Source organism: Vicugna pacos, chromosome 18, assembly GCF_048564905.1.
Source record: "Vicugna pacos chromosome 18, VicPac4, whole genome shotgun sequence".
Lineage (NCBI taxonomy): Eukaryota > Metazoa > Chordata > Mammalia > Artiodactyla > Camelidae > Vicugna > Vicugna pacos.
This window is the reverse complement of record NC_133004.1, coordinates 21,364,268-21,388,909: the sequence shown is the minus strand read 5'-3', so window position 1 is coordinate 21,388,909 and position 24,642 is coordinate 21,364,268. Positions and strand designations below refer to the sequence as shown.

Here is a 24,642-nt window from a genome sequence, read left to right as displayed (position 1 = left end):
TTTTTTTTTAAAAAACAATCACATAAGTTTATATTTTACTTTAAGGCACCCCAGTTTCCTGTTTTGCATCAACATTAAACTTTACGTTCTCTTTAGTGCTCTTTCACTGGTTATTAAATTCCATTTTGGGGGGTAAGTAGTTCAGGGATTGAAGCCTTACTTTTTTTTTACCAGAAGAACAGACAAGTTTTGCTAGCAGAAAGTTGAGCTGCTACCCTTTCATACAGGCCCACATACATTCAGATCAAATTTGGCACTTATTGTTCCACTTATTCACTCCTAGTTCATTGATTAAACGAGGATTTTTAGTAATTTTGATGTCTGGAAAGGCAAGTATAATTTTTTTAAAATTTTTGTTGCCACACAGTTTTAACATGCTTTAGACCATGGCTAAGTGAGTCGTCTATAGTTAGTGTTAACAAACGGGATTCATTTATATTTCCACTTTAGTCATCCTGCCTGAGGCTGGTGCTACCTAGAGGAATAAGGCAATCCCTACCCTTGTATTGTCCCAATCCTAATCAGTACCTCACTGGGGAATTAACCGAGTAGGGAACAATGCAGAAAGAAAAGACGCTGTTAGACGTCCGTGAGAGGCTGAAATCGAGGACTGAAACGGAAATGGTCTGAGAAAGAAAGCTAGAATTCTTTAGAAAATAAGACGGTCAATCCACACCGCAGTGTAAAAGCTGGCAAATAGGGGAAGGTGGGGTAGCCCTGCTATCCAGACGAAGGGACGGCTGTAGCAGGACCCCAGACCTGGCGGACGCCTTGACCCGCTACTGACTCGCCGCCTCCGCAGTTTTTTGGTCGACCTCGGCTGCTGCAGCGGAAATTGCGGTAGCCTCTTGCAGCCCTTCCGGCCCGTGAAATAGCCCGCTTCCGGTCGAGCCCTAGCCCTGCCCCCACCCCAATCTCTTCGCCTGGCGACCTCCCATTGGCTGTTTGCTTCCGAACTACATTTCCCAGCAACCAGAGGACTCAGACAGTCCGTACCTGGAATTGTGCCAGCCGGTCACGGAGGGCTGAAGCCAGCCTTCTGCCTTCCATCTCCCAAGTACAGCCGCAGGGAGAGCGGCTGCCGCCAACCTGGCCTCCCTGCGGTCCTGAAAGCTCCGCCTGCCGGCTCCGAGCCTCGCCTTCTCAAGCGCAGACAGTCCGCTCAAAACGAGGAGACCAAGTTTCCGCACCGGAAACGAGGCACCGGGCGTGACGTCACGGCTGCCGACGCGCTCCTCCTCCCAGAAGGCACCGCGTCCTTGCCGTCTTCCCCAACTGACGGCGGCGCACACCAATAGTCGCCCGCTGCCTGTGAGGACACTCCGAAGGGCGAGAGGTGGGCTTGGCCTCTCGCGCCTAGTTTCCCGGTCTCTCCCCGAGTCTGGGTCTCTGGTCTGTCCCCAACGAGCGCCCCGAGGCGACAGAACCTCAAGAGGTGAGGGACTCCGGGAGGGCGGGAACCAGGCTGAGCGGGCTCCGGGAAGCGGAGTGTAGTCCATTGCTGGAGGAGCCTGGCTGGATTGGTAGCTGGGGCACGCCCCAGGCGATGCCGCCAGCGGTGAAGGTGCCCCTTGGCCAGTGGGAGAGGCTCCAGAGTGGGCCTGGCCCGGTGGGCCCTACTGTGCTGTCCCCTGCCTCTCTTAAGGGGCTTTGAGGGCAGAAAGGACTCAGCAAGCCACATGTAGACACCTGATGCGGCCTTGCGTTTGCTCCTTGAGCCATCAACTGCCCCCTCCCCACCCCGAATGGCATCCCAGGGACCTGCGATTGAAGAGATGCAGTGAGGCCAGATTTAGTGGCCAAGCTGACTTCTTAAGCAGATGCTCTCCGTATTGGACCCCAGATTTCCTGTCTTCTAGACCATTGTTTTTTCTACCAGCATGGGTTAAGCCATTCTTCCCAGTGGAGTTCTCTCAGGAAGATGGCCCTTGATCTTCTGCCGGCTGCCTGTGCTCCCTTCTGTTTGGCCCTTGAGGTTTGGCCATCTTTTGGCTTTCAGTCTCAGGATATTCCTTTCGGGCCTTGCTAAGAGTATAAGATTGAGGCGTCTTCCTTTCAGTTTTGAGTTCCTTACCCCAGCTTGTCTGTCCCTTCGGATTTAGATCTTCTGTGGCCTCACTACCCAAGACACACATTGGAGTGCAGGCATGCCCAATCTGACCCATGGTTTCTCTCATCTGCAGTGTGGCTGTCTGACAGGTTTCCTCCAGTTAGAGGTGGCTCTTGAAGCTCTGCAGAAACAAGGGTGGCTTGTGATTTCAAGACACGATGGCTGCCAAAGTGGTTCCTATGCCCCCAAAGCCAAAGCGATCCTTTATACTGAGGGTTCCTCCCAACTCCAAGCTGGGCCAGGACCTACTTCGAGATGCTACTAGTGGGCCCAAGACCATCCACCAGCTAGTTCTGGAGCACTTCCTCACCTTCTTGCCCAAGCCAAGCCTGGTCCAGCCCAGTCAGAAAGTCAAGGAGACCTTGGTTATTATGAAGGACGTGAGCCCAAACCTTCAGAATAGAGGTAAGAAGCACATACTGTTTCACTCAAAGAGAAGGGGATGCTACTGGGGACTGAGATAGGCTTCCATGTTAGTAATGAATTCAGGTTAGGATGATGGGTATTGGAAAAAGGAGTTGATTTTAATAAGTCAGCATGCCAAGGAGAGGGAGTATTTTTGTTTTCAAGCTGGAGCTTGAGTGGTTTGCTGAGTAAGTGTAAAGCCATAGAATGATCAGCGTGCATCTTTTCTGTAGTGCTAGTTTTACTCGAACATTTTTAGGGGTGGGGAGTATCTTTCTAGGATAAAGAAATGTGGATAAATTATTGAATTGACTTCAGCTCATGTGGAATTTTTGGAAGTTTTGTGCTTACTATGGACATCTTCAGCCTTTACCTTTCCCCAGCCTTCCTTTTAGTAGCAGTGGGAATTTTAAAAGTTGCTTAGGGGGGTCATCCTTTCATAATGAGGAGACCCCATTTAGGTTCAAGACCCTGTAGTTTGTGGCTTGACCTCTGATGGCTCATAAGAGCATAAAAAGCAATGAGTTACCTGCCAAAGGAATGAGGATAGCCTGGCTTCAAGGTGTGGGTAGAGTTGCCATATTAGAGTTACTGACTTTTCTATTTACTACAGCTTCCTCTTTCCCCAGTGCAACCTCGTCCCTTAGTGAAGCTTCTACCCAGAGAAGGAATCCAGCAGAAACAGGAGACAGTGTCTCTGTGTTTGAAAGCTGAGCCTGAGGTGGGTTCAGTTTTCCTGTTCACTGTTTGACTGCATTGTCTCCTCTGCTTTTATAGCCCTCCCATATATAAAAACACACTCTTGGGAGTCAGCAGGGAGATTGGACTCATTTTTCACTGCCTCCTTGGACATTTGTCTTCTGTTTTTCCTCTGGCTTCTCTCAGCCTGGCTATCCTGTCTGCATGGGACTTAGAAATCCCTTTTGCCATCTGTTCCCTGATCTTTGGGTCTCAGTCTTTCTTAACAGGAGGGCTGTCAAGGAACCTCTGTTACTAAGAGGAAGGGGGCCTTTGGTCTTTCAGGAGCTGGTAGTCTTTGAGGATTTGAATGTATTTCACTCCCAAGAAGAATGTGTTAGCCTGGATCCTGTTCAGCAGCCCACCTCAGAGATGGAAGAAGGCAATATTGGGGAGATGATGTTACTAGGTAAGAAATCAAATCCCTTGTGTGGTAAGGTTGAAGACTGGGAAAAGCATGTTCTGTTTCATGTCAGACATTTTTGAGGCACTGTTCACACCAGCTAAGTACATAATCACACACATGTTTAATTTTTGTTGTATTCCATGAAACAGAGCATTCTCCGGCTGTGAGAGGCCATTTTACCTGTATCTTGGGGGCAGCAAGGGTGGAGGGGACTTCTCTTGGTAAGCAAGACCTGAGACCTATGTACTAACATCAAACATTTAAACACGCAGAAATTGCAGGCATACTGTTTCCAAATCCATTTTCTGCATCCAGTAGTATTCTCTCAACAGGTGCATTTTACATTTGTGTTTTCATTGGACGTATGACTAATTCTTTTATGTCTTTTTTTTAACATTTTTTATTGATTTATAATCATTTTACAATGTTGTGTGAAATTCCAGTGTTCAGCACAATTTTTCAGTCATTCATGGACATATACACACTCATTGTCACATTTTTTTCTCTGTGATTTATCATAATATTTTGTGTATATTTCCCTGTGCTATACAGTGTCATCTTGTTTATCTATTCTACAATTTTGAAATCCCAGTCTATCCCTTCCCACCCTCTACCCCCCTGGTAACCACAAGTCTGTATTCTCTGTCCATGAGTCTTTAGATTCCACATATGAGCGATCTCATATGGTATTTTTCTTTCTCTTTCTGGCTTACTTCACTTAGAATGACATTCTCTAGGAGCATCCATGTTGCTGCAAATGGCGTTATGTTGTCGGTTTTTATGGCTAAGTAGTATTCCATTGTATAAATATACCACATCTTCTTTATCCAGTCACCTATTGATGGACATTTAGGCTGTTTCCATGTTTTGGCTATTGTAAATAGTGCTGCTATGAACATTGGAGTGCAGGTGTCATCCTGAAGTAGATTTCCTTCTGGATACAAGCCCAGGAGTGGGATTCCTGGGTCATATGGTAAGTCTATTCCTAGTCTTTTGAGGAATCTCCACACTGTTTTCCATAGTGGCTGCACCAAACTGCATTCCCACCAGCAGTGTAGGAGGGTTCCCCTTTCTCCACAGCCTCTCCAGCATTTGTCATTTGTGGATTTTTGAATGACGGCCATTCTGACTGGTGTGAGGTGATACCTCATTGTAGTTTTGATTTGCATTTCTCTGATAATTAGTGATATTGAGCATTTTTTCATGTGCTTTTTGATCATTTGTATGTCTTCCTTGGAGAATTGCTTGTTTAGGTCTTCTGCCCATTTTTGGATTGGGTTGTTTATTTTTTTCTTATTGAGTCGTATGAGCTGCTTATATATTTTGGAGATCAAGCCTTTGTCGGTTTCACTTGCAAAAATTTTCTCCCATTCCGTAGGTTTTCTTCTTGTTTTATTTCTGGTTTCCTTTGCTCTGCAGAAGCTTGTAAGTTTCATTAGGTCCCATTTGTTTATTCTTGCTTTTATTTCTTCTAGGAGAAAATTTTTGAAATGTATGTCAGATAATGTTTTGCCTATGTTTTCCTCTAGGAGGTTTATTGTATCTTGTCTTATGTTTAAGTCTTTAATCCATTTTGAGTTGATTTTTGTATATGGTGTAAGAGTGTGTTCTAGCTTCATTGTTTTACATGCTGCTGTCCAGTTTTCCCAACACCATTTGCTGGAGACTGTCTTTATTCCATTGTATATTCTTGCCTCCTTTGTCGAATATTAGTTGACCAAAGGTTTGTGGGTTCATTTCTGGGCTCTCTCTTCTGTTCCATTGGTCCATATGTCTGTTTTGGTACCAATACCATGCTGTCTTGATGACTGTAGCTCTATAGTATTGTCTGAAGTCTGGGAGAGTTATTCCTCCAGCCTCTTTCTTTCTCTTCAGTAATGCTTTAGCAATTCTAGGTCTTTGATGGTTCCATATAAATTTTATTATGATTTGTTCTAGTTCTGTGAAATATGTCCTGGGTAATTGGATAGGGATTGCATTAAATCTGTAGATTGCCTTGGGCAGTGTGACCATTTTAACAATATTGATTCTTCCAATCCAAGAGCATGGAATATCTTTCCATTTTTTAAAGTCTTCTTTAATTTCCTTCATCAATGGTTTATAGTTTTCTGTGTATAATTCTTTCACCTCCTTGGTTAGATTTATTCCCAGATATTTTATTACTTTGGGTGCTATTTTAAAGGGGATTGTTTCTTTACTTTCTTTTTCTGTTGATTTATCGTTAGTGTAAAGAAATGCAACTGATTTTTGAACATTAATTTTGTAACCTGCTACCTTGCTGAATTCTTCAATCAGCTCTAGTAGCTTTTGTGTGGAGCACTATCTCTTTTAATTCCTTCAGCAATTTGATCACTCCTTTTTTGAAATCTTGATCTAGTAGGCTATTGATGTCTATTTCATTGATCTTTCTTTCAGGGGATTCCTCTTGTTCTTTTAATTGGGAAAGGTTTCTCTGCTTCTTCATCTTGCTCATACCTCTCTGGCACTGTGGTTTATGGAGTATCAGTTGTGTATTTTGGATCTTAAGGATTTTATCTATCTAATGCCTATTTATGAATAGAACTTAGGAAAAAAAAGAAAGAAATAATAAGAGAGAGAGAGAAAGATTTTTAAAAGAAGGGAGAAAGAGGGTTTGAAAACAGTGTATAATGAATAATAGAAGAGCGAGTTGAAGCAGAGTATTAATCGGGTTGAGACGTCCTTTTAAAACCTTTAAAAAAAAAAAAAGAAAAAAAAGGGGTGGGGAGATGAATAGATGTATTTGAAGCCTGTGTCTAATCAATAACAGGACATCAAAACCCAAGAGAAATAGAAATGAATTAAGAAGTAAAAATTAAGAGAGTAATTGAAAATAGAACAGGTAAAAACAGATTTAAGAACAAAACAAAAAACAAAACAAAACAAAAAAGGGTTGTCGGTGTTCTCCTGGAGTCTGTGTGCTTTTAATGTGAAGTCCTTCTGTCTTCGTCCTGTTTTGGAAGCTCAGCTTGTTTTCATAGGCCCTCCGTTGGCGCCCTCTTCTGTGCTGCTCCCAGCACCTGTTGGCAAGCAGATCGCGCCTCCTCCTAACACGGGGTCAGATGCAGCTCTCCTCTGCTGCGGGCGGGCGGGTCACTGCCCCTCCGGATGCCGCAGTCAGATGTTGCAGACTGGCCAGGCAGGAGGGCGGGTCGTGCCCCCTCCCAGCACCTCGGTCAGGGGCTGTGTTCCTGCCCGACAGGCTGGGGGGCCGCCCTCCCTCTGCCTGGGCCGCCGGTAGCGCCGCTGCTCTGTGCGGCTGCACGCTCCGCCCTGGTCGCGCTCCGCCCTGGTCGGCGCTCTGCCCTGGTCGCGCTCCGTGGGTGGGCAGATTTTTGGCGTCTTTATCTTTTGAAGAGCGCGATGTTCTGTCGGAGTTCCGCAGGTGCTCTGGTTGGCTGAGTGGGTCTGTAGATGTGGGTCTTGGTGTATTTGTGGGAGAGGGTGACTTACAAGCGTCCTTCTACTCCGCCATCTTGCCTCTTCTCTCGTCTTTTTTTTTTTTTTGATGTTCAATATCTGTGAAGTATGTACTAGTATAAGAGAAAACATCATTTTCAATGGAAATAACATCTAGCACTTACTAAGCACTTGTATGCCAATGTACACTAGTCTAAGTACTTTGCATGCATTTATTATCTCATGTTATTCTCAAAATAGTACTGTGGGGCATAGGAATTATTACTATTTTATAGATGATGGAACTGAAGCACAGGTCAGTGAAGAAATTTGCTAAAGGTCACACAGTAGGTTGTGGAGTGGGTATTTGAACTCAGGAGATCTAACATCAGAGCTTGCAGTCTTGACCCAGAGCTATACTGCCTCCTTGCTGCATTTCTCATAATTTTGTCTGTGAATTTCCTGTATGGTGGGTGAATGGGGCCTTCTTCATTTGTCCTCATTTCCCAGTAACGGTTAATAAGTGTCCTCAGTGCTACATATGAACTCATCTGGAAGCAGCTTAGAGATACTTCAGCTTTTCTTTAGAAATATACTCGTACTGTAGAGTCAGGAGCCCTCAAAAATCATTTTGCTGAGTGCCTGGTACTTTTTACTTTGCCTTCAAGACTGGCTCTGAGGCTGACATAGAGCAGAGAGGGAGTTCTTTGAGTTGCCTGGGGTGACAGAAATCCATGGTTATTGAACTCTAGTTGTCTTACAGTGCATAGTCAGGGTAGCCGTACCTACTGGGCCTGGTTAATTTCCCACAGATTATTCTATGTAATACTTTCTTTTTTTAAAAAAAATTTTCTTTATTTTAAGGAAAAGTGTAAACAGATCAGATTTATTACACTAAGTTTTTCCTGAGCCTTAGGCAAACCTAGAATTTATTTTGGGTGACTGGTGGATATCTTGACAGCTCCAGTAACACTGCACATTGAGGGCCTGAGAATCAATCCTCACCCTCACCTTTCCCCTCCCTTGCCCAAACTCTGCAGCTGGTGATTTAAGCTTAGAGTCATTCACCAACATTTAATAAATGCTATTTGGTTTTTTGTCAGGCAGAGTTGGCTTTTGGAGTTGATATTCAGCAGGTTAAAAAAAATACATAATGCTAATATGTAATGCTCCATTCCTACCCTCTAAGGACTTCAAGTTATAGCTATAGAGAGCTATGGTAAGGCCATGGCAGGGTTTGGACCCAGGAGCAGAGTTTGGAAGAAGACAGTTTTGATTTTAGATGAGATTCAGTCCATGGCAGGAAATAAAACAAGGTTATTTTCTGGGCACTTGGACAGTGGGGATTAGAGGTCAGACATAAGGATATAGAGATTTGGGAGTAATCAGCATATAGTTGGTAGCTGGAATAGTAATATTTGGTTGCTTTGCAAAGGGAAAAGTGTAAGGGAATGAACCTCAGGACAGGAATCAAAAGGAGAGCCAGACAGAGGAAGACAGAATTTGTGTCTCAGTCCAAATAAACCACATGAAAACAATAAAAAATGTAGAACACTTAAATTGTCAGTGAGATGGTTCTTATCGTTCTATTTGTCTTCTACTGTGGTAAAAGAATATATCTTTCCAGGATTGATACAAATTGACTATGTACTGTTGCAATAAAGGAAGAATCAGGAGAGTCCAAAAAGTAGAAATAATACATTAGGATCTATCATAGTGTGGTACAAACTAGAAATTAATAATGAAAAATTTGTAAATTCTTTCTACCTGTAAATTTAGAAACTATTAAGTAACCTTGGGTCAAAGGAGAAATACAAATTAAAATAGCATAATTTTTCTAGAAAACACTACATTTCAGAGTCTATGATATAATCTAAAGTGGTACTCAGAAGACTATTCAAGGCTATAAAAAATGTATATTGATATACAAAAATTAAAGTAATTAAGCCTTTAACCCAAAATTCGGAAAACAAGATATATGAAAGGAAAACAGGAGCAAAATATTAATAAATAGAAACTTAGAAATCCATAAGTTAAAAATAAAGGACCTAATAAGTAGAAAGATTTACAAATAGAGAAAGCAATTTCCATAGAGGAAATTGAAACTCAAAAAGCCTAGTCCCACACACAAGAAAAAGGACCAGCCTCAGTTTCACAGAAGATTCTTGTAAATCTTTAAAAATTAGACAATTCAAATGCTGTGAGGACTTCCACAGTATACAAAAAGAAGGAAAACTTCCAGATTCTTTTTATGAAATTAATGTAACAAAGATATCACAACCTGGTAAAAATTGCCTTGATCAGGAGGATATGGCTCAGTGGTAGAGCATGTGCTTAGCATGCACAAGGTCCTGGGTTCAATCCCCAGTACCTCCATTTAAGTAAATAAGCCTAATTACCCCCCAAAGGGGAAAAAAAATTGCCATGACCAAATAAGATTTATTCCAGGAATGCAAAAATGAGTTAGTCATAGAAAATCTTTTTATTCTAAGTCTTTCCATCTTATAATAAAAAGAAGAATCCGATGATCATTTTCATAATTACTGAAAAGATAATTGACAAAATACAAACTCCTTCTTCATAAGAAAGATAACAAAATAGTAACTAATGGATTTTTCCTTAATGGACTACTTATCCTTTCAGCCAGCATCATCTTTAATGGGAAACACTGAGAGGTGTTCCCACTAGAATTAGGAATACGACAACGAAGCCCACTAGCACTGCCACTATTTAATATTGTGGTTCAGGTATTAGCCAGTGCAGTTAAATGAGAAATTAGTCGTATAAGAATTTGAGAGAAATTCAGACTACAGCTTATTTACATATGATAATGGTGTAGCTGAGAAATCCTAGAGAATTTCTGAAAACTTATTACAAATAATATGTGCATTCAGTAAGACAATGGGATGTAAAATTATTATATGGAAATCATTAGCTTTCATATATGCAAACACAATTGTTTAGAAGATACACAATAGGAACAAAAAAGATTAAACACCTAGGAATAAGCTTAGGAACTGTGCAGAAATTATAAGGAGAACTTTAAAATACTTTTAAAGGACATAGAAGTAGATTTGAGTGAATGGAAAGAAATACATGTTCTTGGTTGGGAAGATTTAACATAAAGGTTAGTTCTCTCTAAATTGATTTATAAGTTCAGTGTAATCCCTTAACAAAGCCAGTAGGATTTTTTCCCCTGGAACTAGGCGATCTGATCTCCAATTCAAATGGAAAAATAAATACAAGTAATGAGGAAAATTACAAAGAAGAGCAGTGGAGGAGGAGGGTTCTAGCCTCTCAGGTTTAAAGCAGTGTCTAAAGCCTGCCTTGAAAACAGTGTTATAGTATTGGCATGTGAGTAGATAGACCAATAGGATGGAATAAAAAGCCCAGAAATAGCTTCAGATACACATTTGGTTTATGGTAAAGTTGGGATCTCCAATCACCAAGGTAAAGAGGGATTTTTGATAAAAGGTACTGGGACAATTTAGTAGCCGTTTTTAATGGCCATTTGGTGAATCATACCTTACTTTGCACACGAAGAAAATCTCCAGGTGGATCAAAGATTTTAAATGCTTTTTAAAAAACACACAGTTAAAGAATGTGGGTGAATTCCTATATAACCATGGGCTAGGAAGACTTTTCTAAGACAGAAAAATCCAGAAGTCTTGAAAGACAAGATCAATAAAGTAAACACATAAAAAAAAACTTATGTATGACAATATAAACAAATATATGAGCAAATAAAATGCAGTATATTAAGGGAAAATATTTGCAACTTATCAGACAAAAGCCTAATCTCCCTAATTTATTAGAGATCCTAGAAATTGGGAAGAGAAAGACCAACAGATTCTCTTAGAAATACAAATTACTCTTAAATACATGAAAAGATGCCCAGCCCTACTCATAATTAGAAATGCAAATAAATCCTTTACTGAGTTACCTTTTTAAAAAATCTGTCTGATTTATAGAAATCAGAAATTTAACAACACATTGGTGGTGAGGTTGTTGGGAGACAGGTGTATTGCTGGTTGGCAGGCAGAGTGGTGCAGTCCCTATGTATGGGAATCTGTAATTACCCATGTTACAGGCGCATTTACCTTTTGATCTAGCAGACCCACTTCTGGGAATCTGAGCTACAGATAATAGCAACAGCATATGTTCAAAATAAGGTACAGGGTTATTTATTGTGGTATTGTTTGTAAGAACACAAGGTTGAAAACAATCCAAGTGTTTCTGCAGGGGACTCGTTGAATATAGTATGTTTCCACACATTATAGCACAATAATCTCTCTGCACTGGACTATAGTGACTGAAATAAGACAAGTAGCAGAAATATACATAGTGTATTACCTTTTATATAAGAAAGGGGGAGAAAAAGAAAAATGTATTCCCTAAAGGAATAATGGGAGAACAAAAAAATTAATGAACCTGTCTGGGGGATGAATAGAATGGATGCGGACAGAGATTATAGAGTAAGGCTTCTCAGTGTATAACCTTTCATGTTCTGATTTTTGAGCCATATCAATATATTTACTAAAATACTTTTTTAAATATAAATTTTATTTTTTTTATTGAGTTATAGTCAGTTTCTAAAATACTTTACAATTAGTACATTTAAGGAATGTAAACTACAGTTGACCTTGAACAATGTAGGGGTGAGGGGTGCCCACCCTCCCAGCAGTCAAAAATCTAAGTATAATTGATACCAGCAATCAGCAGGGATAGCCATACCTGCTGTTCCTCTACATCCATGGTTCTACATCCGCAGATTTAACCAACCTTGGATTATGTGGTACTGCAGTATTTACTGTTGAAAGAATCTGCATATAAGTAGACCCAGGCATTTCAAACCTATGTTGTTCAAGTGTCAACTGTATTTTCATTGACTTTTTCAGGAAAATAAGAAAAATCATATGATTTTCTTTTCTTTTCTTTTTCTTTTTTTTTTTTGTAGTTTTCTTCTTTCTTACATTTATTTTTATTTGGGGAGGGTAATTAGGTTTACTTTTTTATTTTTAGAGGAGGTACTGGGGATTGAACCCAGGACCTTGTGCATGCTAAGCATGTGCTCTACCACTTGAGCTATACCCTCCCCCTCTGAGTTTCAGTTAATTGTTCTCAAAATAGAGATTTAGCTCTTAAATATAACCTAATGTTTATAATCATTTATAAAACACTGATGGTAATTCCTTTAAACTGAGAATAAGGTAATCTGCTGTCACCATCAATATCATTAATTAGATTTTCTAAAGCAAGAAGATAAGAAAAAGGGGTTAAGAAGAATGAATATTAGAAAGAAAAGGCACCAAAATATGATCTGTACTTAGAAAATCTAAAAGGATCAACAAAAACATTATTATATGTAATAGTTTTAAAGTAGGTCTATAGGGATAAATATTTAACAATCAGTAGCATGCTTAAATACACACACAATAATGAAAGCTCTCATTCAGAATGGCTATAAAATAGGAGTAAACTAGAGACGTTTTATTGGTTAATAGAAGATTCTTAAATATTAGAAACAGGTCTAAATGGGAATCATGTAAAGGCATCAGTGCCCTCCAAATTTATTTATACTGTAAACACAGTCAAATTTGTGAAAAGGTAGAAGTAGATATTCTGGCGGGTTTTACCAATATTAGACATGTTACAAACAACACTGTGATACTGAATTCCATATGTGTCAGAGTTAACTGTAAAAATAACTCATAAAAGAAGGGCCAGGACAGAATAGAAATTTATCAGATTCTGAAAGACTGATTATATACATATGTAAGTGTGTGTGTGTGTGTGTGTGTGTGTGTGTGTGTATGTGTGTGTGTGTGTGTGTGTGTGTGTATCTTAAGTTGTTGAGTTATTACAGAGGAAGACTTTGATTAAAAAAATATATCACAAATATATAACAATTTGGGTCCTGGGTTCAATCCCCAGTACTGCCATAAAAAATAAATGAATGAATGAATGAACCTAATTACCCTGCCCAAGAAAAAAAAAATGTATCAGTAGTGACTGACAAAAAGACTAAGATTTGTAATATATAAAATTTATTTTAATTTATAAAGGGTCTCAGTCCAATAGATGAATTACTGGTTTGCAGTAATCAAAGAGTAAAATAAGGCTACATTGAAAAACCATTTTATATCTGTTAAATATTTGAAAATTATATCTAATGCTGGCAAGATTAGGTAAAATTGATAGCCACATGTTGACAGTTGTACTGAAATTTGTACAGCTTCTTTGGAAAGCGGTATAGCAGTTCATATCAAGAGCTGTGATAAAAATTGGCACATATTTTGACACAGCATTTTCATTAACCTAAGGGAATAATTATAAGAAGTAATTAAAAAGAAAATCTATTGGTGTGAATCTACTAAATCCAGCAGAGATTCATATTCCAGCTTCAAGATCAACCACATATCTAAGTGGTTGCTTTAATCCTTTACTTTATTCTCAGTAAGTTGCCCAGACAAGTCCCTTGTCACACTGTCTGTTCACAGCATACTTTTTTTCCCACTCTGTCACCTAGTCTTTATAATCTCTTATTTTATAGACTTTTTTGGGAAATACAAATACAGAAAAGTCTACAAATCATAAATGTAAAGCTCACATTTTTGCAAAATGTACACATTTGTCTAACCACACCCAAAGTTGACTATTCTTAACACCCCAGAAATCCCTCTTGGGCCGCTGCCCAGTCACTACTCTCCTTCCTCCCCCCAAAAGACAACTGTTGACGTCTTCCATAGTCTCATTTTTTGTCGGTTTTAATAATCCTTTAATGTACAAATAATAATCCATTGTGTGAATATACTATGCCTCTTTTATTTTTGGTTATTTTAATTGTTTCCAGTTTTTCACTATATAGGATATTATAATGTTACCTAATACTATAATATTGTAACATTGAATGTGGTGAAAACCTGGAAGTAACTCTTACCATTCACTTATTGGCCTCCTAAAGATTATAAGTGGCACACTTTAGTATTTATGTCCTCATCCCCATGCTCCACACAGAATATAAGGTCAGTATGAACTTGGTGAGTGAGTAATTAGTGCCATTCAGAAAAAATATATGAAATCTTGCAGTGTAGTTCCACTCATTTCAATTTTTTAAAGAAAAGTAGAAAGAGGACTGTGTGCTTGCATATGGGGTGTGGAAGGGTTTATCAGTCATGTATCCCACCCTCAACAAGAGTGGGAAAGCGCTGATAGCAATTATTTGCTGGGGCTCAGATTTCTGACTTTCAGGGTAATAGTTTCATGAGAATTGGACTTGTTTTTCCCCACCTGGTGTCATACCCCTCAAAAGTTATTAAATTCTCTGTTTCAGCAGTCAATGACAGTAATCCTGAGGGTGAAGATCTTCAGAAGGAACCTGTAGAGAATGAAGATTGTAGAGAAAAGTCTTTAGATTACGATGAAGTGGATTGTTCCGTGGTCTCTGAGCAACCCCCAGATTGCCAAAAAGAGGAAAGACTAAATACATCCATTCCAAAGGAAAGGAAAATGAGAAATCTTTTAGTTACTATTGAAAATGATACTCCACTAGAGGAACTCTCAAAATACGTGGATATCAGTGTGATTGCACTTACCCGAAATAGGAGAACAAGAAGATGGTATACTTGTCCACTGTGCGGAAAACAATTTAACGAAAGTTCTTACCTTATTTCCCACCAGAGGACTCACACTGGAGAAAAACCCTATGACTGTAGTCATTGTGGGAAAAGCTTCAATCATAAAACAAACCTTAATAAACATGAGCGAATCCATACAGGAGAGAAACCTTACTCTTGTTCTCAGTGTGGGAAGAACTTCCGTCAAAATTCTCATCGGAGTCGCCATGAAGGAATTCACATAAGGGAGAAGATATTTAAGTGTCCAGAATGTGGGAAAACCTTCCCAGAAAACAAAGAATTTGTGATTCATCTGCAGAGTCATAAGGCTGAGAGGCCATATGGTTGTAAAAAATGTGGGAGAAGATTTGGTCGTCTGTCAAACTGTACCCGGCATGAAAAAACGCACTCAGCATGTAAGACCCGAAAACAGAAGTGAGACCAGGAAAGGTCGGATAGTCCTGCCTCAACTGGAAATGTTCCATAAGGAATTCTGAATTCCCAGGCTATCTGAAACAATACAGATACCAAAACCTCACTAGAGCCAAAGATGGGTAAATACCCATCTTGGCTGAAACCTCAAGTCTTTAGAAAATTCACAGGGGAAAAAAAATCCTCAAGGGCTATACCTCAGTTAGCAACCAGGCTTTTTGGACTAAAGAGCTTTCTTTTGTGAACTTACACAACTATGTACAGGCCACAGATCCCTTTTCCAAGAAAGGCTTTGAAATAGGAGTCTGGAAGCTGCTTACCTTCAAGGTGAACAGAGTGTTCTGAAAGTACGTCTATTTTTTCTCCCACATAAGAGTTCACACTTGAGAAATGATGCACATGTCCTTTTCTGGAACTGTGTTCCCCTGAAAGAACCAAACTACTGATTTGTTAAGCCAACAGCTTCTATACAGCAGTTCATGTAACCCTCTAAGGACACCAGTAAGCTTGAGAGTTAAAAGGGAGTGTTTACTTTGGAATATAGGAAAATACAGCAATTGAATGTCAAAGACTTACTCTGTCATTTGTAGGTGATCAAAGATCAGTTTCAATAACATTTGCAATTAGTGGGGGAAAGTAAAACTTAACAGAAATCCATTTCACAACATGATTGAAGTAGCTAACGTTCATACTGTATTTTGTTCAGCCATTAATTGCTCAAACAGCTCTCTCATGCCTTTCCCTTGCCGAAAGAAATTCGGGGTGCTCAGGCCTGGCCACCCAGCCCCACTCCTGGAAAAGCTCTTTGGAATCTTGTCCCTCTGTTGAGCCAAGAAGAAAACCTGCTAGGAGGGGAGCCCCAAGAGCCTGAAGAGGAGGAGGAAGACAGGACGTTGGTTTGGATCCATGGCTGGTCAATAACCTTATTTACCGTGTGCTTCATTCCCATCTAAGTGGTCATCAGACCTTTGGCAGTGGGTGGGCACTACCTCATAAGCAAAGTGTTCTAGTTTTAGAAATTATGTCTCCAGTCGCTAGCTCACATTACCCCTCAAGAGACAGGATTCCAGTGTTGTCGTTGTAGTGGGTATTTGTTCTCTTGACCTCCTGATCCCAAGACTTCTGACATCTGCCAGAGGCAAGGCCAGTGGTGCCTTCATGGGACCGATCCAGTGATGGGAGATTTTAAGGATTCTTGATCAGTTTTGCTCTTAGTTTTCCTAAGGTTTTACATTGGTATTTTGATTGGAATAGATTAATCCTATAAACTATTGGGGAAAAATTACCTTTACAAATTTGGTTTCCCATCCAGAAACATACTTTCCATTGATGGGAGTATTGTATCCTGAGTAAGTTTTTCTAATTTTCTTCATGTAAGTTCTACACAATTTTGTTATTGTAAGTAGTTTTTTTCCATTATATTTTTCTAGTCGGTATTGCTTTTACATAGGAAAGTTATTTTTACTTATATATTTGCAAAATTGGTGGCCACTTCTCTGAATGTTCTTAATTTTCAGTAATTTCTCAGTTCTGTTAAAATTTGTGGTTAAAAATTATACCATCTACAAATAATAGTTTTGGTTCTTCCTTTCTGCCTGTTGCTCTTTTTCTGTTGTTGCTTTTTGGATATGTGGGTCTAAGCTTTGTTTTGGGACAAAATACACCAAAAGAAGGACATTTTATGATATAATTCTGTCCTGAGTCTTAGAGGGAAAAAGAAAAAACCATCACTTAAAGCCCACATTAAAACAGATCTTTATCAACTTTGTGTTTCAAGCCTACTCTACCCCTTAAAATAAGGGACAAAACTGGCTGCTGACGTTATTCTCTTGTTTCTTTGGAAGTCTGGCCAGGCCTGCCCAGTTATCATGCAGGGGACCCCCCTGCACACCTGGAAAACTTAAACAGCTGCTGGGCAGTGACTAGAGAGGGTGGGGTTCCTGGAGCACGATGGTCCTGGTCCCTGCCCAGGGGTCTTGCCACAAGGTCCCCAAGGTGTTTGGATGGATGATGCTCCCATGACCCAACTTACCCACCTCCCCCCCAACACCCAGCAAGTGCCTCTGCCCTGCCTGTGGCTGTGGCAGAACTCAAGGTCAAGATCCCCCAGAGGGCAGGGCCTGCCTTCCCCAATCGTCTGGTTCACAGAGAAGCTGTCAGACAACGACTAAGTGCTTAATGAGGAGCCCAGCACCAGTTAATGAAAAAAAGTAAACACAACAATGAATGGTTTTCACGTAGAGCAGCAAGGGCCAGTTACAAAATGAAGGCCCAAAGATCCCATTCCAATAACTACAAACCTAAAGAATGCACCCCCTAAAGAGCCAGTGCCAGGCCCTGGGTTGTAAAAGGGAGCAGCACACCGATGGAGCTTCCTGGGACATGGGGTGCAGGTGGGGGCAGAAATTCAGTTAATCTTAAAAATGCATGCAGCTACACACTGACAAGTGCTAGGAAGGAAAGAATTCTAGGAATGATGCTAGTGAGTCTTGTAGGGAGAACTCTGGGGAAGTGGCATGTAAACTGAGACCAGAGGGAGGAGATGGGGGGAGTGGGGTACGGGAGCAGTGAGGGAATGCTCCAATAACAGGACATAAACATAATTTTGAGATTAAAAAAACAAGAATGGCCAAAAGAAGTATATGAAAGGATGGATGTTCAGCCTTACTAGTAATCTAATGATTATATATTGAAAGAACAAGATGCCATTTTAGGGGTATTAAATGAGCAGGTTGTGCATGTGTGTGTATGTGGTTGGCTTTGCGAAAGAGGAATGAAAGCAGCATGCATCTACTGTGACAAGAATGTTAAAATTATTGCCCCCTGACCCAGCAATTTATCTTCTGTGTACAAGGGAATTTATTATAAATGCTGAAAAATTAGAAACATCCTAAATGGTTGAATAAATATGGTGGGATATTATAAAGCTAATAACAATGCTTCTCATTAAGGTTAGTTGTCAGGATGGGTCTCATCCTCTGTTCTCTCCTGAGGCCACTCCAGTTTCACCTTCAAGTCCAACACTTCACTAAGGATTCATAGAATATTTCACCCAACAACAGAAGACACATCCTTTTCAAGCCCCAACGTCAAACATCACCAAGACAGACCACATCTGGGCCATGAAACACACCTTAGCAAATTTAAAAGCGTAGGAATCATACAAAGTATACTGTTAGATCACAGTATACTAGAAATTAATAACAAAACATTAGTTGAAAAATCCAAAAATATTTGGAAATTTAACAACACACATGTAAGTAACATATGAGTCAAAGATGACTCAAGGGAAATTTTAAAATATTTTAAGCTAAATGAAAATGGACATACAACTTACCAGAATTTGTGGGATGCAGTGAAAGCAATGGATGCATATATTATAAAAGAGGAAAGATCTAAAATCAAAAATCCAAGTTTCCACTGTAAGATCTACAAAAGAAGAGGAAATTAAATCCAAACAGAAGAAAAGACGTAATAAAAACTAGAATAGAAATCAATGAAATTGGTGGGAGGGTAAAGTTCAGTGGTAGAGTGTGTGCTTAACGTGCACAAGGTCCTGAGTTCAATCCCTAGGACCTCCATTAAATAAACAAATAAACCTAATTACTTCCCCCCTAAAAAAACAAATCAATGAAATTAAAACAGGAAATCAATACAGAAAAACAAAACCAAAAGCTATTTCTTTGAAAAGATGTATACAATTGATAACCCCCTACCCAGACTAACCAATAAAAGAAAAAAGGTACAAATTACTATTATCAGAAATGAAAAAGGGGGCCATCACTATGAATCCTGTGGAAAATACGATAGTAAAGGAATATTATGAATAACTCTACACCCATAAATTTGATAACCTAGATGAAATGGACCAATTCCTTGAAAGACACAACCTACCAAAACTTGCTCAAAGAAAAATCATCTGAATAACCCTGTACTGAAGAAACTATAAATAATTAATAACCTTCCAAAACAAAAGGCACTGGCACAGATGATTTCATTATGAATTCTACAAAATGTTTAAGGAAGAAAACATGCCAATTCTCTACCATCTCTTACAGAAAATACAAGCAAAGCAGAAGGAACACTTCCTAACCTCATTCTACCAGGCCAGCATTACTGAAATACCAAAACCAGACAAAGCCATTACAAGAAAGGAAAACTACAGACTAATATCCCTCATGGGCATTGATGCCAAAATTCTCAACAAAATATTATCAACTAGAATCCAACAGTGTATAAAAAGAATTATACACCATGATCAAATGAAATTTACTCCAGGGATGCAAGGCTGGTTCAACATTTGAAAATCAATGAATGCAATCCATCACATCAATAGGCTAAAGAAGAAAAATCACATAATCAGATGTAGAAAAGGCGTTTGACAAAATCCATCACCTATTCATGACAAAAACCCTCAGCAAACTAAAAATAGAGGGAAACTCCCTCAACTTGATAAAGAACATGTACAAAAACTTACAGCCAACATCATAATTAATGGTCAGAACTAGATGCCTTCCCCCTAAGATCAGGAATAAGGGAGAAAGATCAGGAACAAATATATCCCCTCTCACCACTCCTAGCCAACACATACTGGAAGTTCTTAGCTAATGCCACAGGACAAAGAAATGAAAGGTATACGGGTTGGGGAGGAAGAAAAAATTTATTTGCAGGTGATGTGATTGTGGAAAGTCCCAAGGGGGGGGGTACTTCTGGAACTCACTAGCAATTATACCAAAGTGACCTTAATTTTAGATACATAGAGAAATATTTACAGATGAAATTATGCCTGGAATTTAAAATAAAGCAGGAAAAATAGGTAAGGCATATAAATGAAACAATATTGACCATGAATTGATAATGATTGCATCTAGGTAATGGATACAGGGCAGTGTCATGGGTTTTAAGTGGCCACAACTTTGACCTGGTGAAAAACAGTTACACTTTCTGACTCCACAACTTCTGGACTATTTTCCCTCTAAGTTCTTCTTAAAAACTAGACAGTTGTTTCCTGAGTTCATTATTTTTTTCCTTATATAACCAAATTAACTATCAATGTCTAACCAAATATCTTTCCAGTTGATACTCATATCTTTCCAATAACCAACAAGAATCAGCTCTCCACAGTCAACCAATAGTGCCAGTATTCTGCCTCACAACATCCTTGCCAAATGCCACAAGGTTTTTAAGGCTGCCAAGTTACTGAAGACAACAGTTTTACCAAATGTTTCACCAGTATACAACACAGTAACCATTTTCCATCCTCCTATAACAATTTCTTCACCTGATCCTAAGACCAATACCACATATTTTAGGCTTTTGTTACAACACCCTCCACATCTTCCACTGAATTAGTTAGTTATTGCTCCAGTGCTGCTTGGGAAAGATATCCCAAAACTCAGTGGATTATAGCAAGCATTTATTTTTCTCACTCATGGGTCTGTAGGTAGGTTGTGGTGGCTCTGCTTCACCCTAGACGTCAGGTTGGATTCAGGTCTGGTTCCTGTGTCACATTCTGGAACTTGGACTAGAGGGATAGCAGCTCCCTGATGAATGTCCTTTTTGTGGCTATCATAGGAGTGCAAGGGACAAACCAAGCTGCAGAAGCAGATTTCAGGTGTCATGTTTTGACTGCTCACATTTTGCTGACTAAAGCAAGTCACAGAGCCAAGATCAAAGTCAACAGAATAGGAAAGAATATGTTACCCCAAGGGGAAGTGAGTGGGGACTGAACATTTGCCAAATAATAATCTATTACAAACAGTGGTCAAAACAAATAAAAATCCTTGTCCTTATGGAGATTACATTCTAGCAAAAAGGATAAATACAAAGAAGTCAGAAATGGGGATAATGTGGTCTGAAAAGATATTCTTGCACATGTAAGCAAGGTTATATGCACATCTGTAATGATAAAACACTAGAAAAACCTAAATATTCACCAATCACAGCTATTTAAATAAAATTATATGACTACTAGACTGGTGGGGGGGGTTCTTTATTTACCTATTTTGATAAACTTGATACACAGTATACATTTCTTTGAAAGATGAGGTAAGTCCATATGTATTAACACAAAAAGGTGGAACTGATTAAGAGTTTTGGGGTATCTCTCCTAAAAGTTTATGCCCATATAATCCTTTATTTTTAGCTACATAAAAGGGATTATTCTATAAAACACTCCTTAAATTATATCCTAGGAATTCTTTCCACATCAGAACTTACAAATCTCCCACATTCTTTAAGTGGCTATACTGGACTTCTTTATAAGGATGGATCATAATTTACTGAATTGGACACTTGGGTTATTTCCAAGTGTTAAGTCTATGCATGTTTACAATAGTAAACATTTCTATGCCTGCAACCTGGTATAATTTTGCAAGAATAATCTACCAGATATTACAAAGTACTACAAAGCTTCAAAAAAGCCTCAAACTAAAGTAGCATGGTATTATCACAATAATAAAAGCTCATATCAATGTATCAGAACAGAGAATCTAAAAAATATATCTATCTCTATACCTATATTTATATATCTATAGCTATAGGTGTTTATATGAATTTGTAGTCATTCAGAGGATGTACTTGGTCATGGATCTGGATATGTAAGAAACCTGGTCCCACCATGTCCAAACTGTGGGACCTTGAGGCAGTCACTTAATCTCTCTAAACCCAGGGATGGCCTTGAGTGGGGATGATAATGATACTTACCTCATGGCTGAAATATTAAGATAAATGTGAAGCCAAAGGCCAATAGGCTAGCTCATTTTAAGTTCCCAACACATATTAGATATAATGATCAGTATTTTACAAATGATGAAAGTAGTGTTACAAATAGTGAAGTAAGGAAGGGTTGCTTAAAAGTAACTGGAGCAATTTTATAAATACACGAAGAAATGAAATTAGAACCTTAAACACAAATTATCAATTTAAATTGTTAAAACTAAAAACAGCTAGAAGAAAATATAGCTGAAGAATTAAGTAATGAAAGAGTGGGGAAGAAAACATAAAGCGTAAGAGAAGTGGAATAAAATGAAAAATAAATTCTTTTGCTAGTTATAATTATAGAAAACTAAAATATATAATATGGCCAAAACTTTAACAAAACCAAAAGATAAAGCATAAACTGCAGAAAAATAGTTGTAGCATTTGTGAAAAGTTGTCTAGTGAACAAAAAATATTGTTCAACAATTTACTATGGGGTCAACATTTAAAGAACTCTCACAAATAATAAAAACAATTTAAGAGAAAAATGCCTAGGAAAGAAAATGAAAATCAAGAACCCTATATCCAGTAAGGCTTTCAGAAATGATGCAGACCTGCTTTACAAAAAGTACTAAAAAAATTCCTTCATGCTGAAAGCAAGTGACCACAGATGGCAATTAAAATCCACACAGAAAAACAAAGAGCACTGATAAAGGCAAGTAATTATGAAAGATAAGTGCATTTTTTCTCCTTTCCTCTCTTAAATGATTTAAATCGCAAGTGGATAAAATAATATGAATGTAATGTATTGTTGGGCCTATAGCATATAGAAATATACTTGCCAATAATAGCACACTGGAGGTGGGAGGGAGTAAAACTGTAATAGGTTAAGGAAATGACCACAAATGGAAAGATAATGATTATAAGAATGTACTGTTGAGCTTGTAACATTGATATAATATGTAAACCAATAATACACAAAGAATACTCAAAATGGGGAAAGGTAATAGAGCTATAAAGGAGAAGCATTTCTTTATATCACAGGAATTAAGCTAGTATAAATCTGAAGCTGTTTTGATAAATGAAAGTGTATATAGTAAAACCTAGAGCAACCACTTAAAAAAATAGTGAAAAAAATTATTACTGGGGTTAAAATGCTACATTACAAAATATACACATAATGCAAAAGAGAGCAGTAAAGACACAGAAAAGACACAAGATATATGAAAAACAAAGTAAAATGGCAGGCATTAATATTAAAAGTTAATTGGTTAAACAATCCAACCAAAAGTCAGAAATCATCACACCAGATTAAAACAACATGATCAAAGTATGCATTGCTTACAGAGTATGCACTTTAAATTCAAAGACACAGTAGATGGAAGTAGAAAATTGGGGGAAAATGTGTCATGCAAACAGAAGCCACAGGAGAGCTGAAGTGGCTATACTCATATCAGACAAAATAGACTTTAAAACACAAAAAGTTACTATAAACAGGGATATTGTAAATCAGCCATATTTCAATTGATAGTAGATGATTCTCTCACAAAAGACGAAAGCTATGTTTTACACAATCGAAAAAACAAAGATGATTTTCCTAGCAGTTAGTTCCCTTCGTGATTTTCTTAGCCCATTTCATTATTGAGTTGAAAAAAAAGTCATTGCAACTTTTCTAAGAGCCCCTTTTATATCCTGGTTTCTCAGGCTGTAGATGAAGGGGTTCAGCATGGGAGTCACCACTGAGAACATCACAGCAGCTGCTATATCTGTCTCAGCAGAGTGGGAGGATGAAGGATTGAAATACAGAAATATGATGGTGCCATAGAAGAGGGCAACCACAGCCAGGTGGGAGCCACAGGTGGAGAAGGCTTTCCATCTTCCCTTTGTGGATGGGACTCTCAGGACAGCACAGGTGATAAGGATGTAAGATACCAGAATGCAAATAAATGGAGCGATCGTTATCAGCCCTGCTTCAGATAGAATCATCATCTCATTGAGATATGTGTCAGAGCAGGAGAGTTTCAGGAGGGAGGTCACATCACAGAAGAAGTGGGGGATGGTGTTGTCTGCACAGAACGAGAGCTGAGCCATCAGCAAGGTGTGCAACAGGACACTCAGGTTGGCAATGACCCACGACCCAGTGACCAGCAGAGCACAGAGCTGGTGGGTCATCTTTGCTGAGTAGTGTAAGGGGTGGCATACAGCAACAAAGCGGTCATAGGCCATCACAGCCAGGAGGAAATTGTCCATGTCCACAAACATGAAAACAAAATACATCTGCGTGAGACACGCAGAGAAGGAGATGGTCTGGCTCCCGAGCATGTGGTTGGCCAGCATCTTGGGGACAATGGTGGAGGAGAAGCAGATGTCTACGAAGGACAGATTGCTGATAAAGAAGTACATGGGGATATGCAGGCGGGAGTCCATGCTGATGGCCAGGAGGATGAGCAGGTTTCCCAGGACCGTGGCCAAGTACATGCTCAGGAAGAGCATGAAGAGGAGCTGCTGCTGCTGCTGGGGCCGCCTGGAGAGCCCCAGGAGGAAGAACTCAGAGACACTCGACTGGTTTGCCCCTCTCATGGGGCTGCACTCAGATGCAGAGAAGAGAAGTAGAGGTTGGAAACATAAAAGCTAAGGGTTTGGATACAATAATCCAAGCTCCAGTCATGATCATGTTGGTAAAGCTGTGTTAGACTTGTAGACTCTGCCCCTACTCCCTACACCCTCATAATCCAACTCCCAATCCCAGATAATTCTGGCCTCACTAGGCTGATTTTAAAATTTTTATCGAATATAACATAACAACACACAGGTACACA

General features: G+C 39.2%; 3 protein-coding genes and 1 non-coding gene across 7 annotated transcripts in view; 2 read left to right on the top strand and 2 right to left on the bottom strand.

Moving 5' to 3' along the window:
• ZNF263 (zinc finger protein 263) overlaps positions 1-1,179 on the bottom strand; it is a 39,158-nt gene extending 37,979 nt beyond the window's left edge. For both annotated transcript variants that reach the window (XM_031687004.2, XM_072942528.1), the window contains exon 1: positions 997-1,179. The gene's annotated coding sequence lies outside the window, so the exon portion shown is untranslated. The remainder of the gene's footprint in view (positions 1-996) is intronic.
• Positions 1,180-1,275: 96 nt separating this feature from the next.
• On the top strand, positions 1,276-16,696 carry ZNF200 (zinc finger protein 200). Of its 2 annotated transcripts, none has more exons than XM_006204308.4 (5): positions 1,276-1,435; positions 2,184-2,515; positions 3,145-3,236; positions 3,539-3,662; positions 14,413-16,696. In XM_006204308.4, exons 2-5 carry the CDS (start codon positions 2,269-2,271, stop codon positions 15,129-15,131), a joined length of 1,182 nt encoding a protein of 393 aa, XP_006204370.1. In that variant the 5' UTR covers positions 1,276-1,435; positions 2,184-2,268; the 3' UTR covers positions 15,132-16,696. The 2 variants fall into 2 exon arrangements, with proteins under 2 accessions (XP_006204370.1, XP_006204371.1); XM_006204309.4 differs by having other exon boundaries at positions 14,410-16,696.
• On the top strand, positions 9,380-9,452 carry TRNAA-AGC (transfer RNA alanine (anticodon AGC)). The gene has a single exon. It is a non-coding gene; the product is annotated as a tRNA-Ala (tRNA).
• On the bottom strand, positions 15,323-24,403 carry LOC116284123 (olfactory receptor 1F1-like). 2 transcript variants are annotated; one of them, XM_031687007.2, is made up of 2 exons: positions 23,492-24,403; positions 15,323-15,355 (listed from the first exon to the last, which is right to left on the bottom strand). In XM_031687007.2, the coding sequence occupies exons 1-2, from the start codon at positions 24,401-24,403 to the stop codon at positions 15,323-15,325; spliced, it is 945 nt and encodes a 314-aa protein (XP_031542867.2). The 2 variants fall into 2 exon arrangements, with proteins under 2 accessions (XP_031542867.2, XP_031542866.2); XM_031687006.2 differs by lacking the exon at positions 15,323-15,355 and having other exon boundaries at positions 23,462-24,403.
• Positions 24,404-24,642: the final 239 nt, after the last annotated feature.

What these genes read in the sequence shown, in the direction of transcription:
- ZNF200 (XM_006204309.4), top strand. Translation starts at nt 2,269, where the DNA reads ATGGCTGCCAAAGTGGTTCCTATGCCCCCAAAGCCAAAGCGATCCTTT. An exon ending in CCCAAACCTTCAGAATAGAG is followed by an intron (nt 2,516 to 3,144) that starts GTAAGAAGCACA and finishes CTCTTTCCCCAG; the next exon opens with TGCAACCTCGTCCCTTAGTG. An exon ending in TGGGGAGATGATGTTACTAG is followed by an intron (nt 3,663 to 14,409) that starts GTAAGAAATCAA and finishes TCTCTGTTTCAG; the next exon opens with CAGTCAATGACAGTAATCCT.
- LOC116284123 (XM_031687007.2), bottom strand. Translation starts at nt 24,403, where the DNA reads ATGAGAGGGGCAAACCAGTCGAGTGTCTCTGAGTTCTTCCTCCTGGGG. An exon ending in TAAAAGGGGCTCTTAGAAAA is followed by an intron (nt 15,356 to 23,491) that starts GTTGCAATGACT and finishes CACAAAAGAAAG; the next exon opens with CTCTTTAGTCCAAAAAGCCT.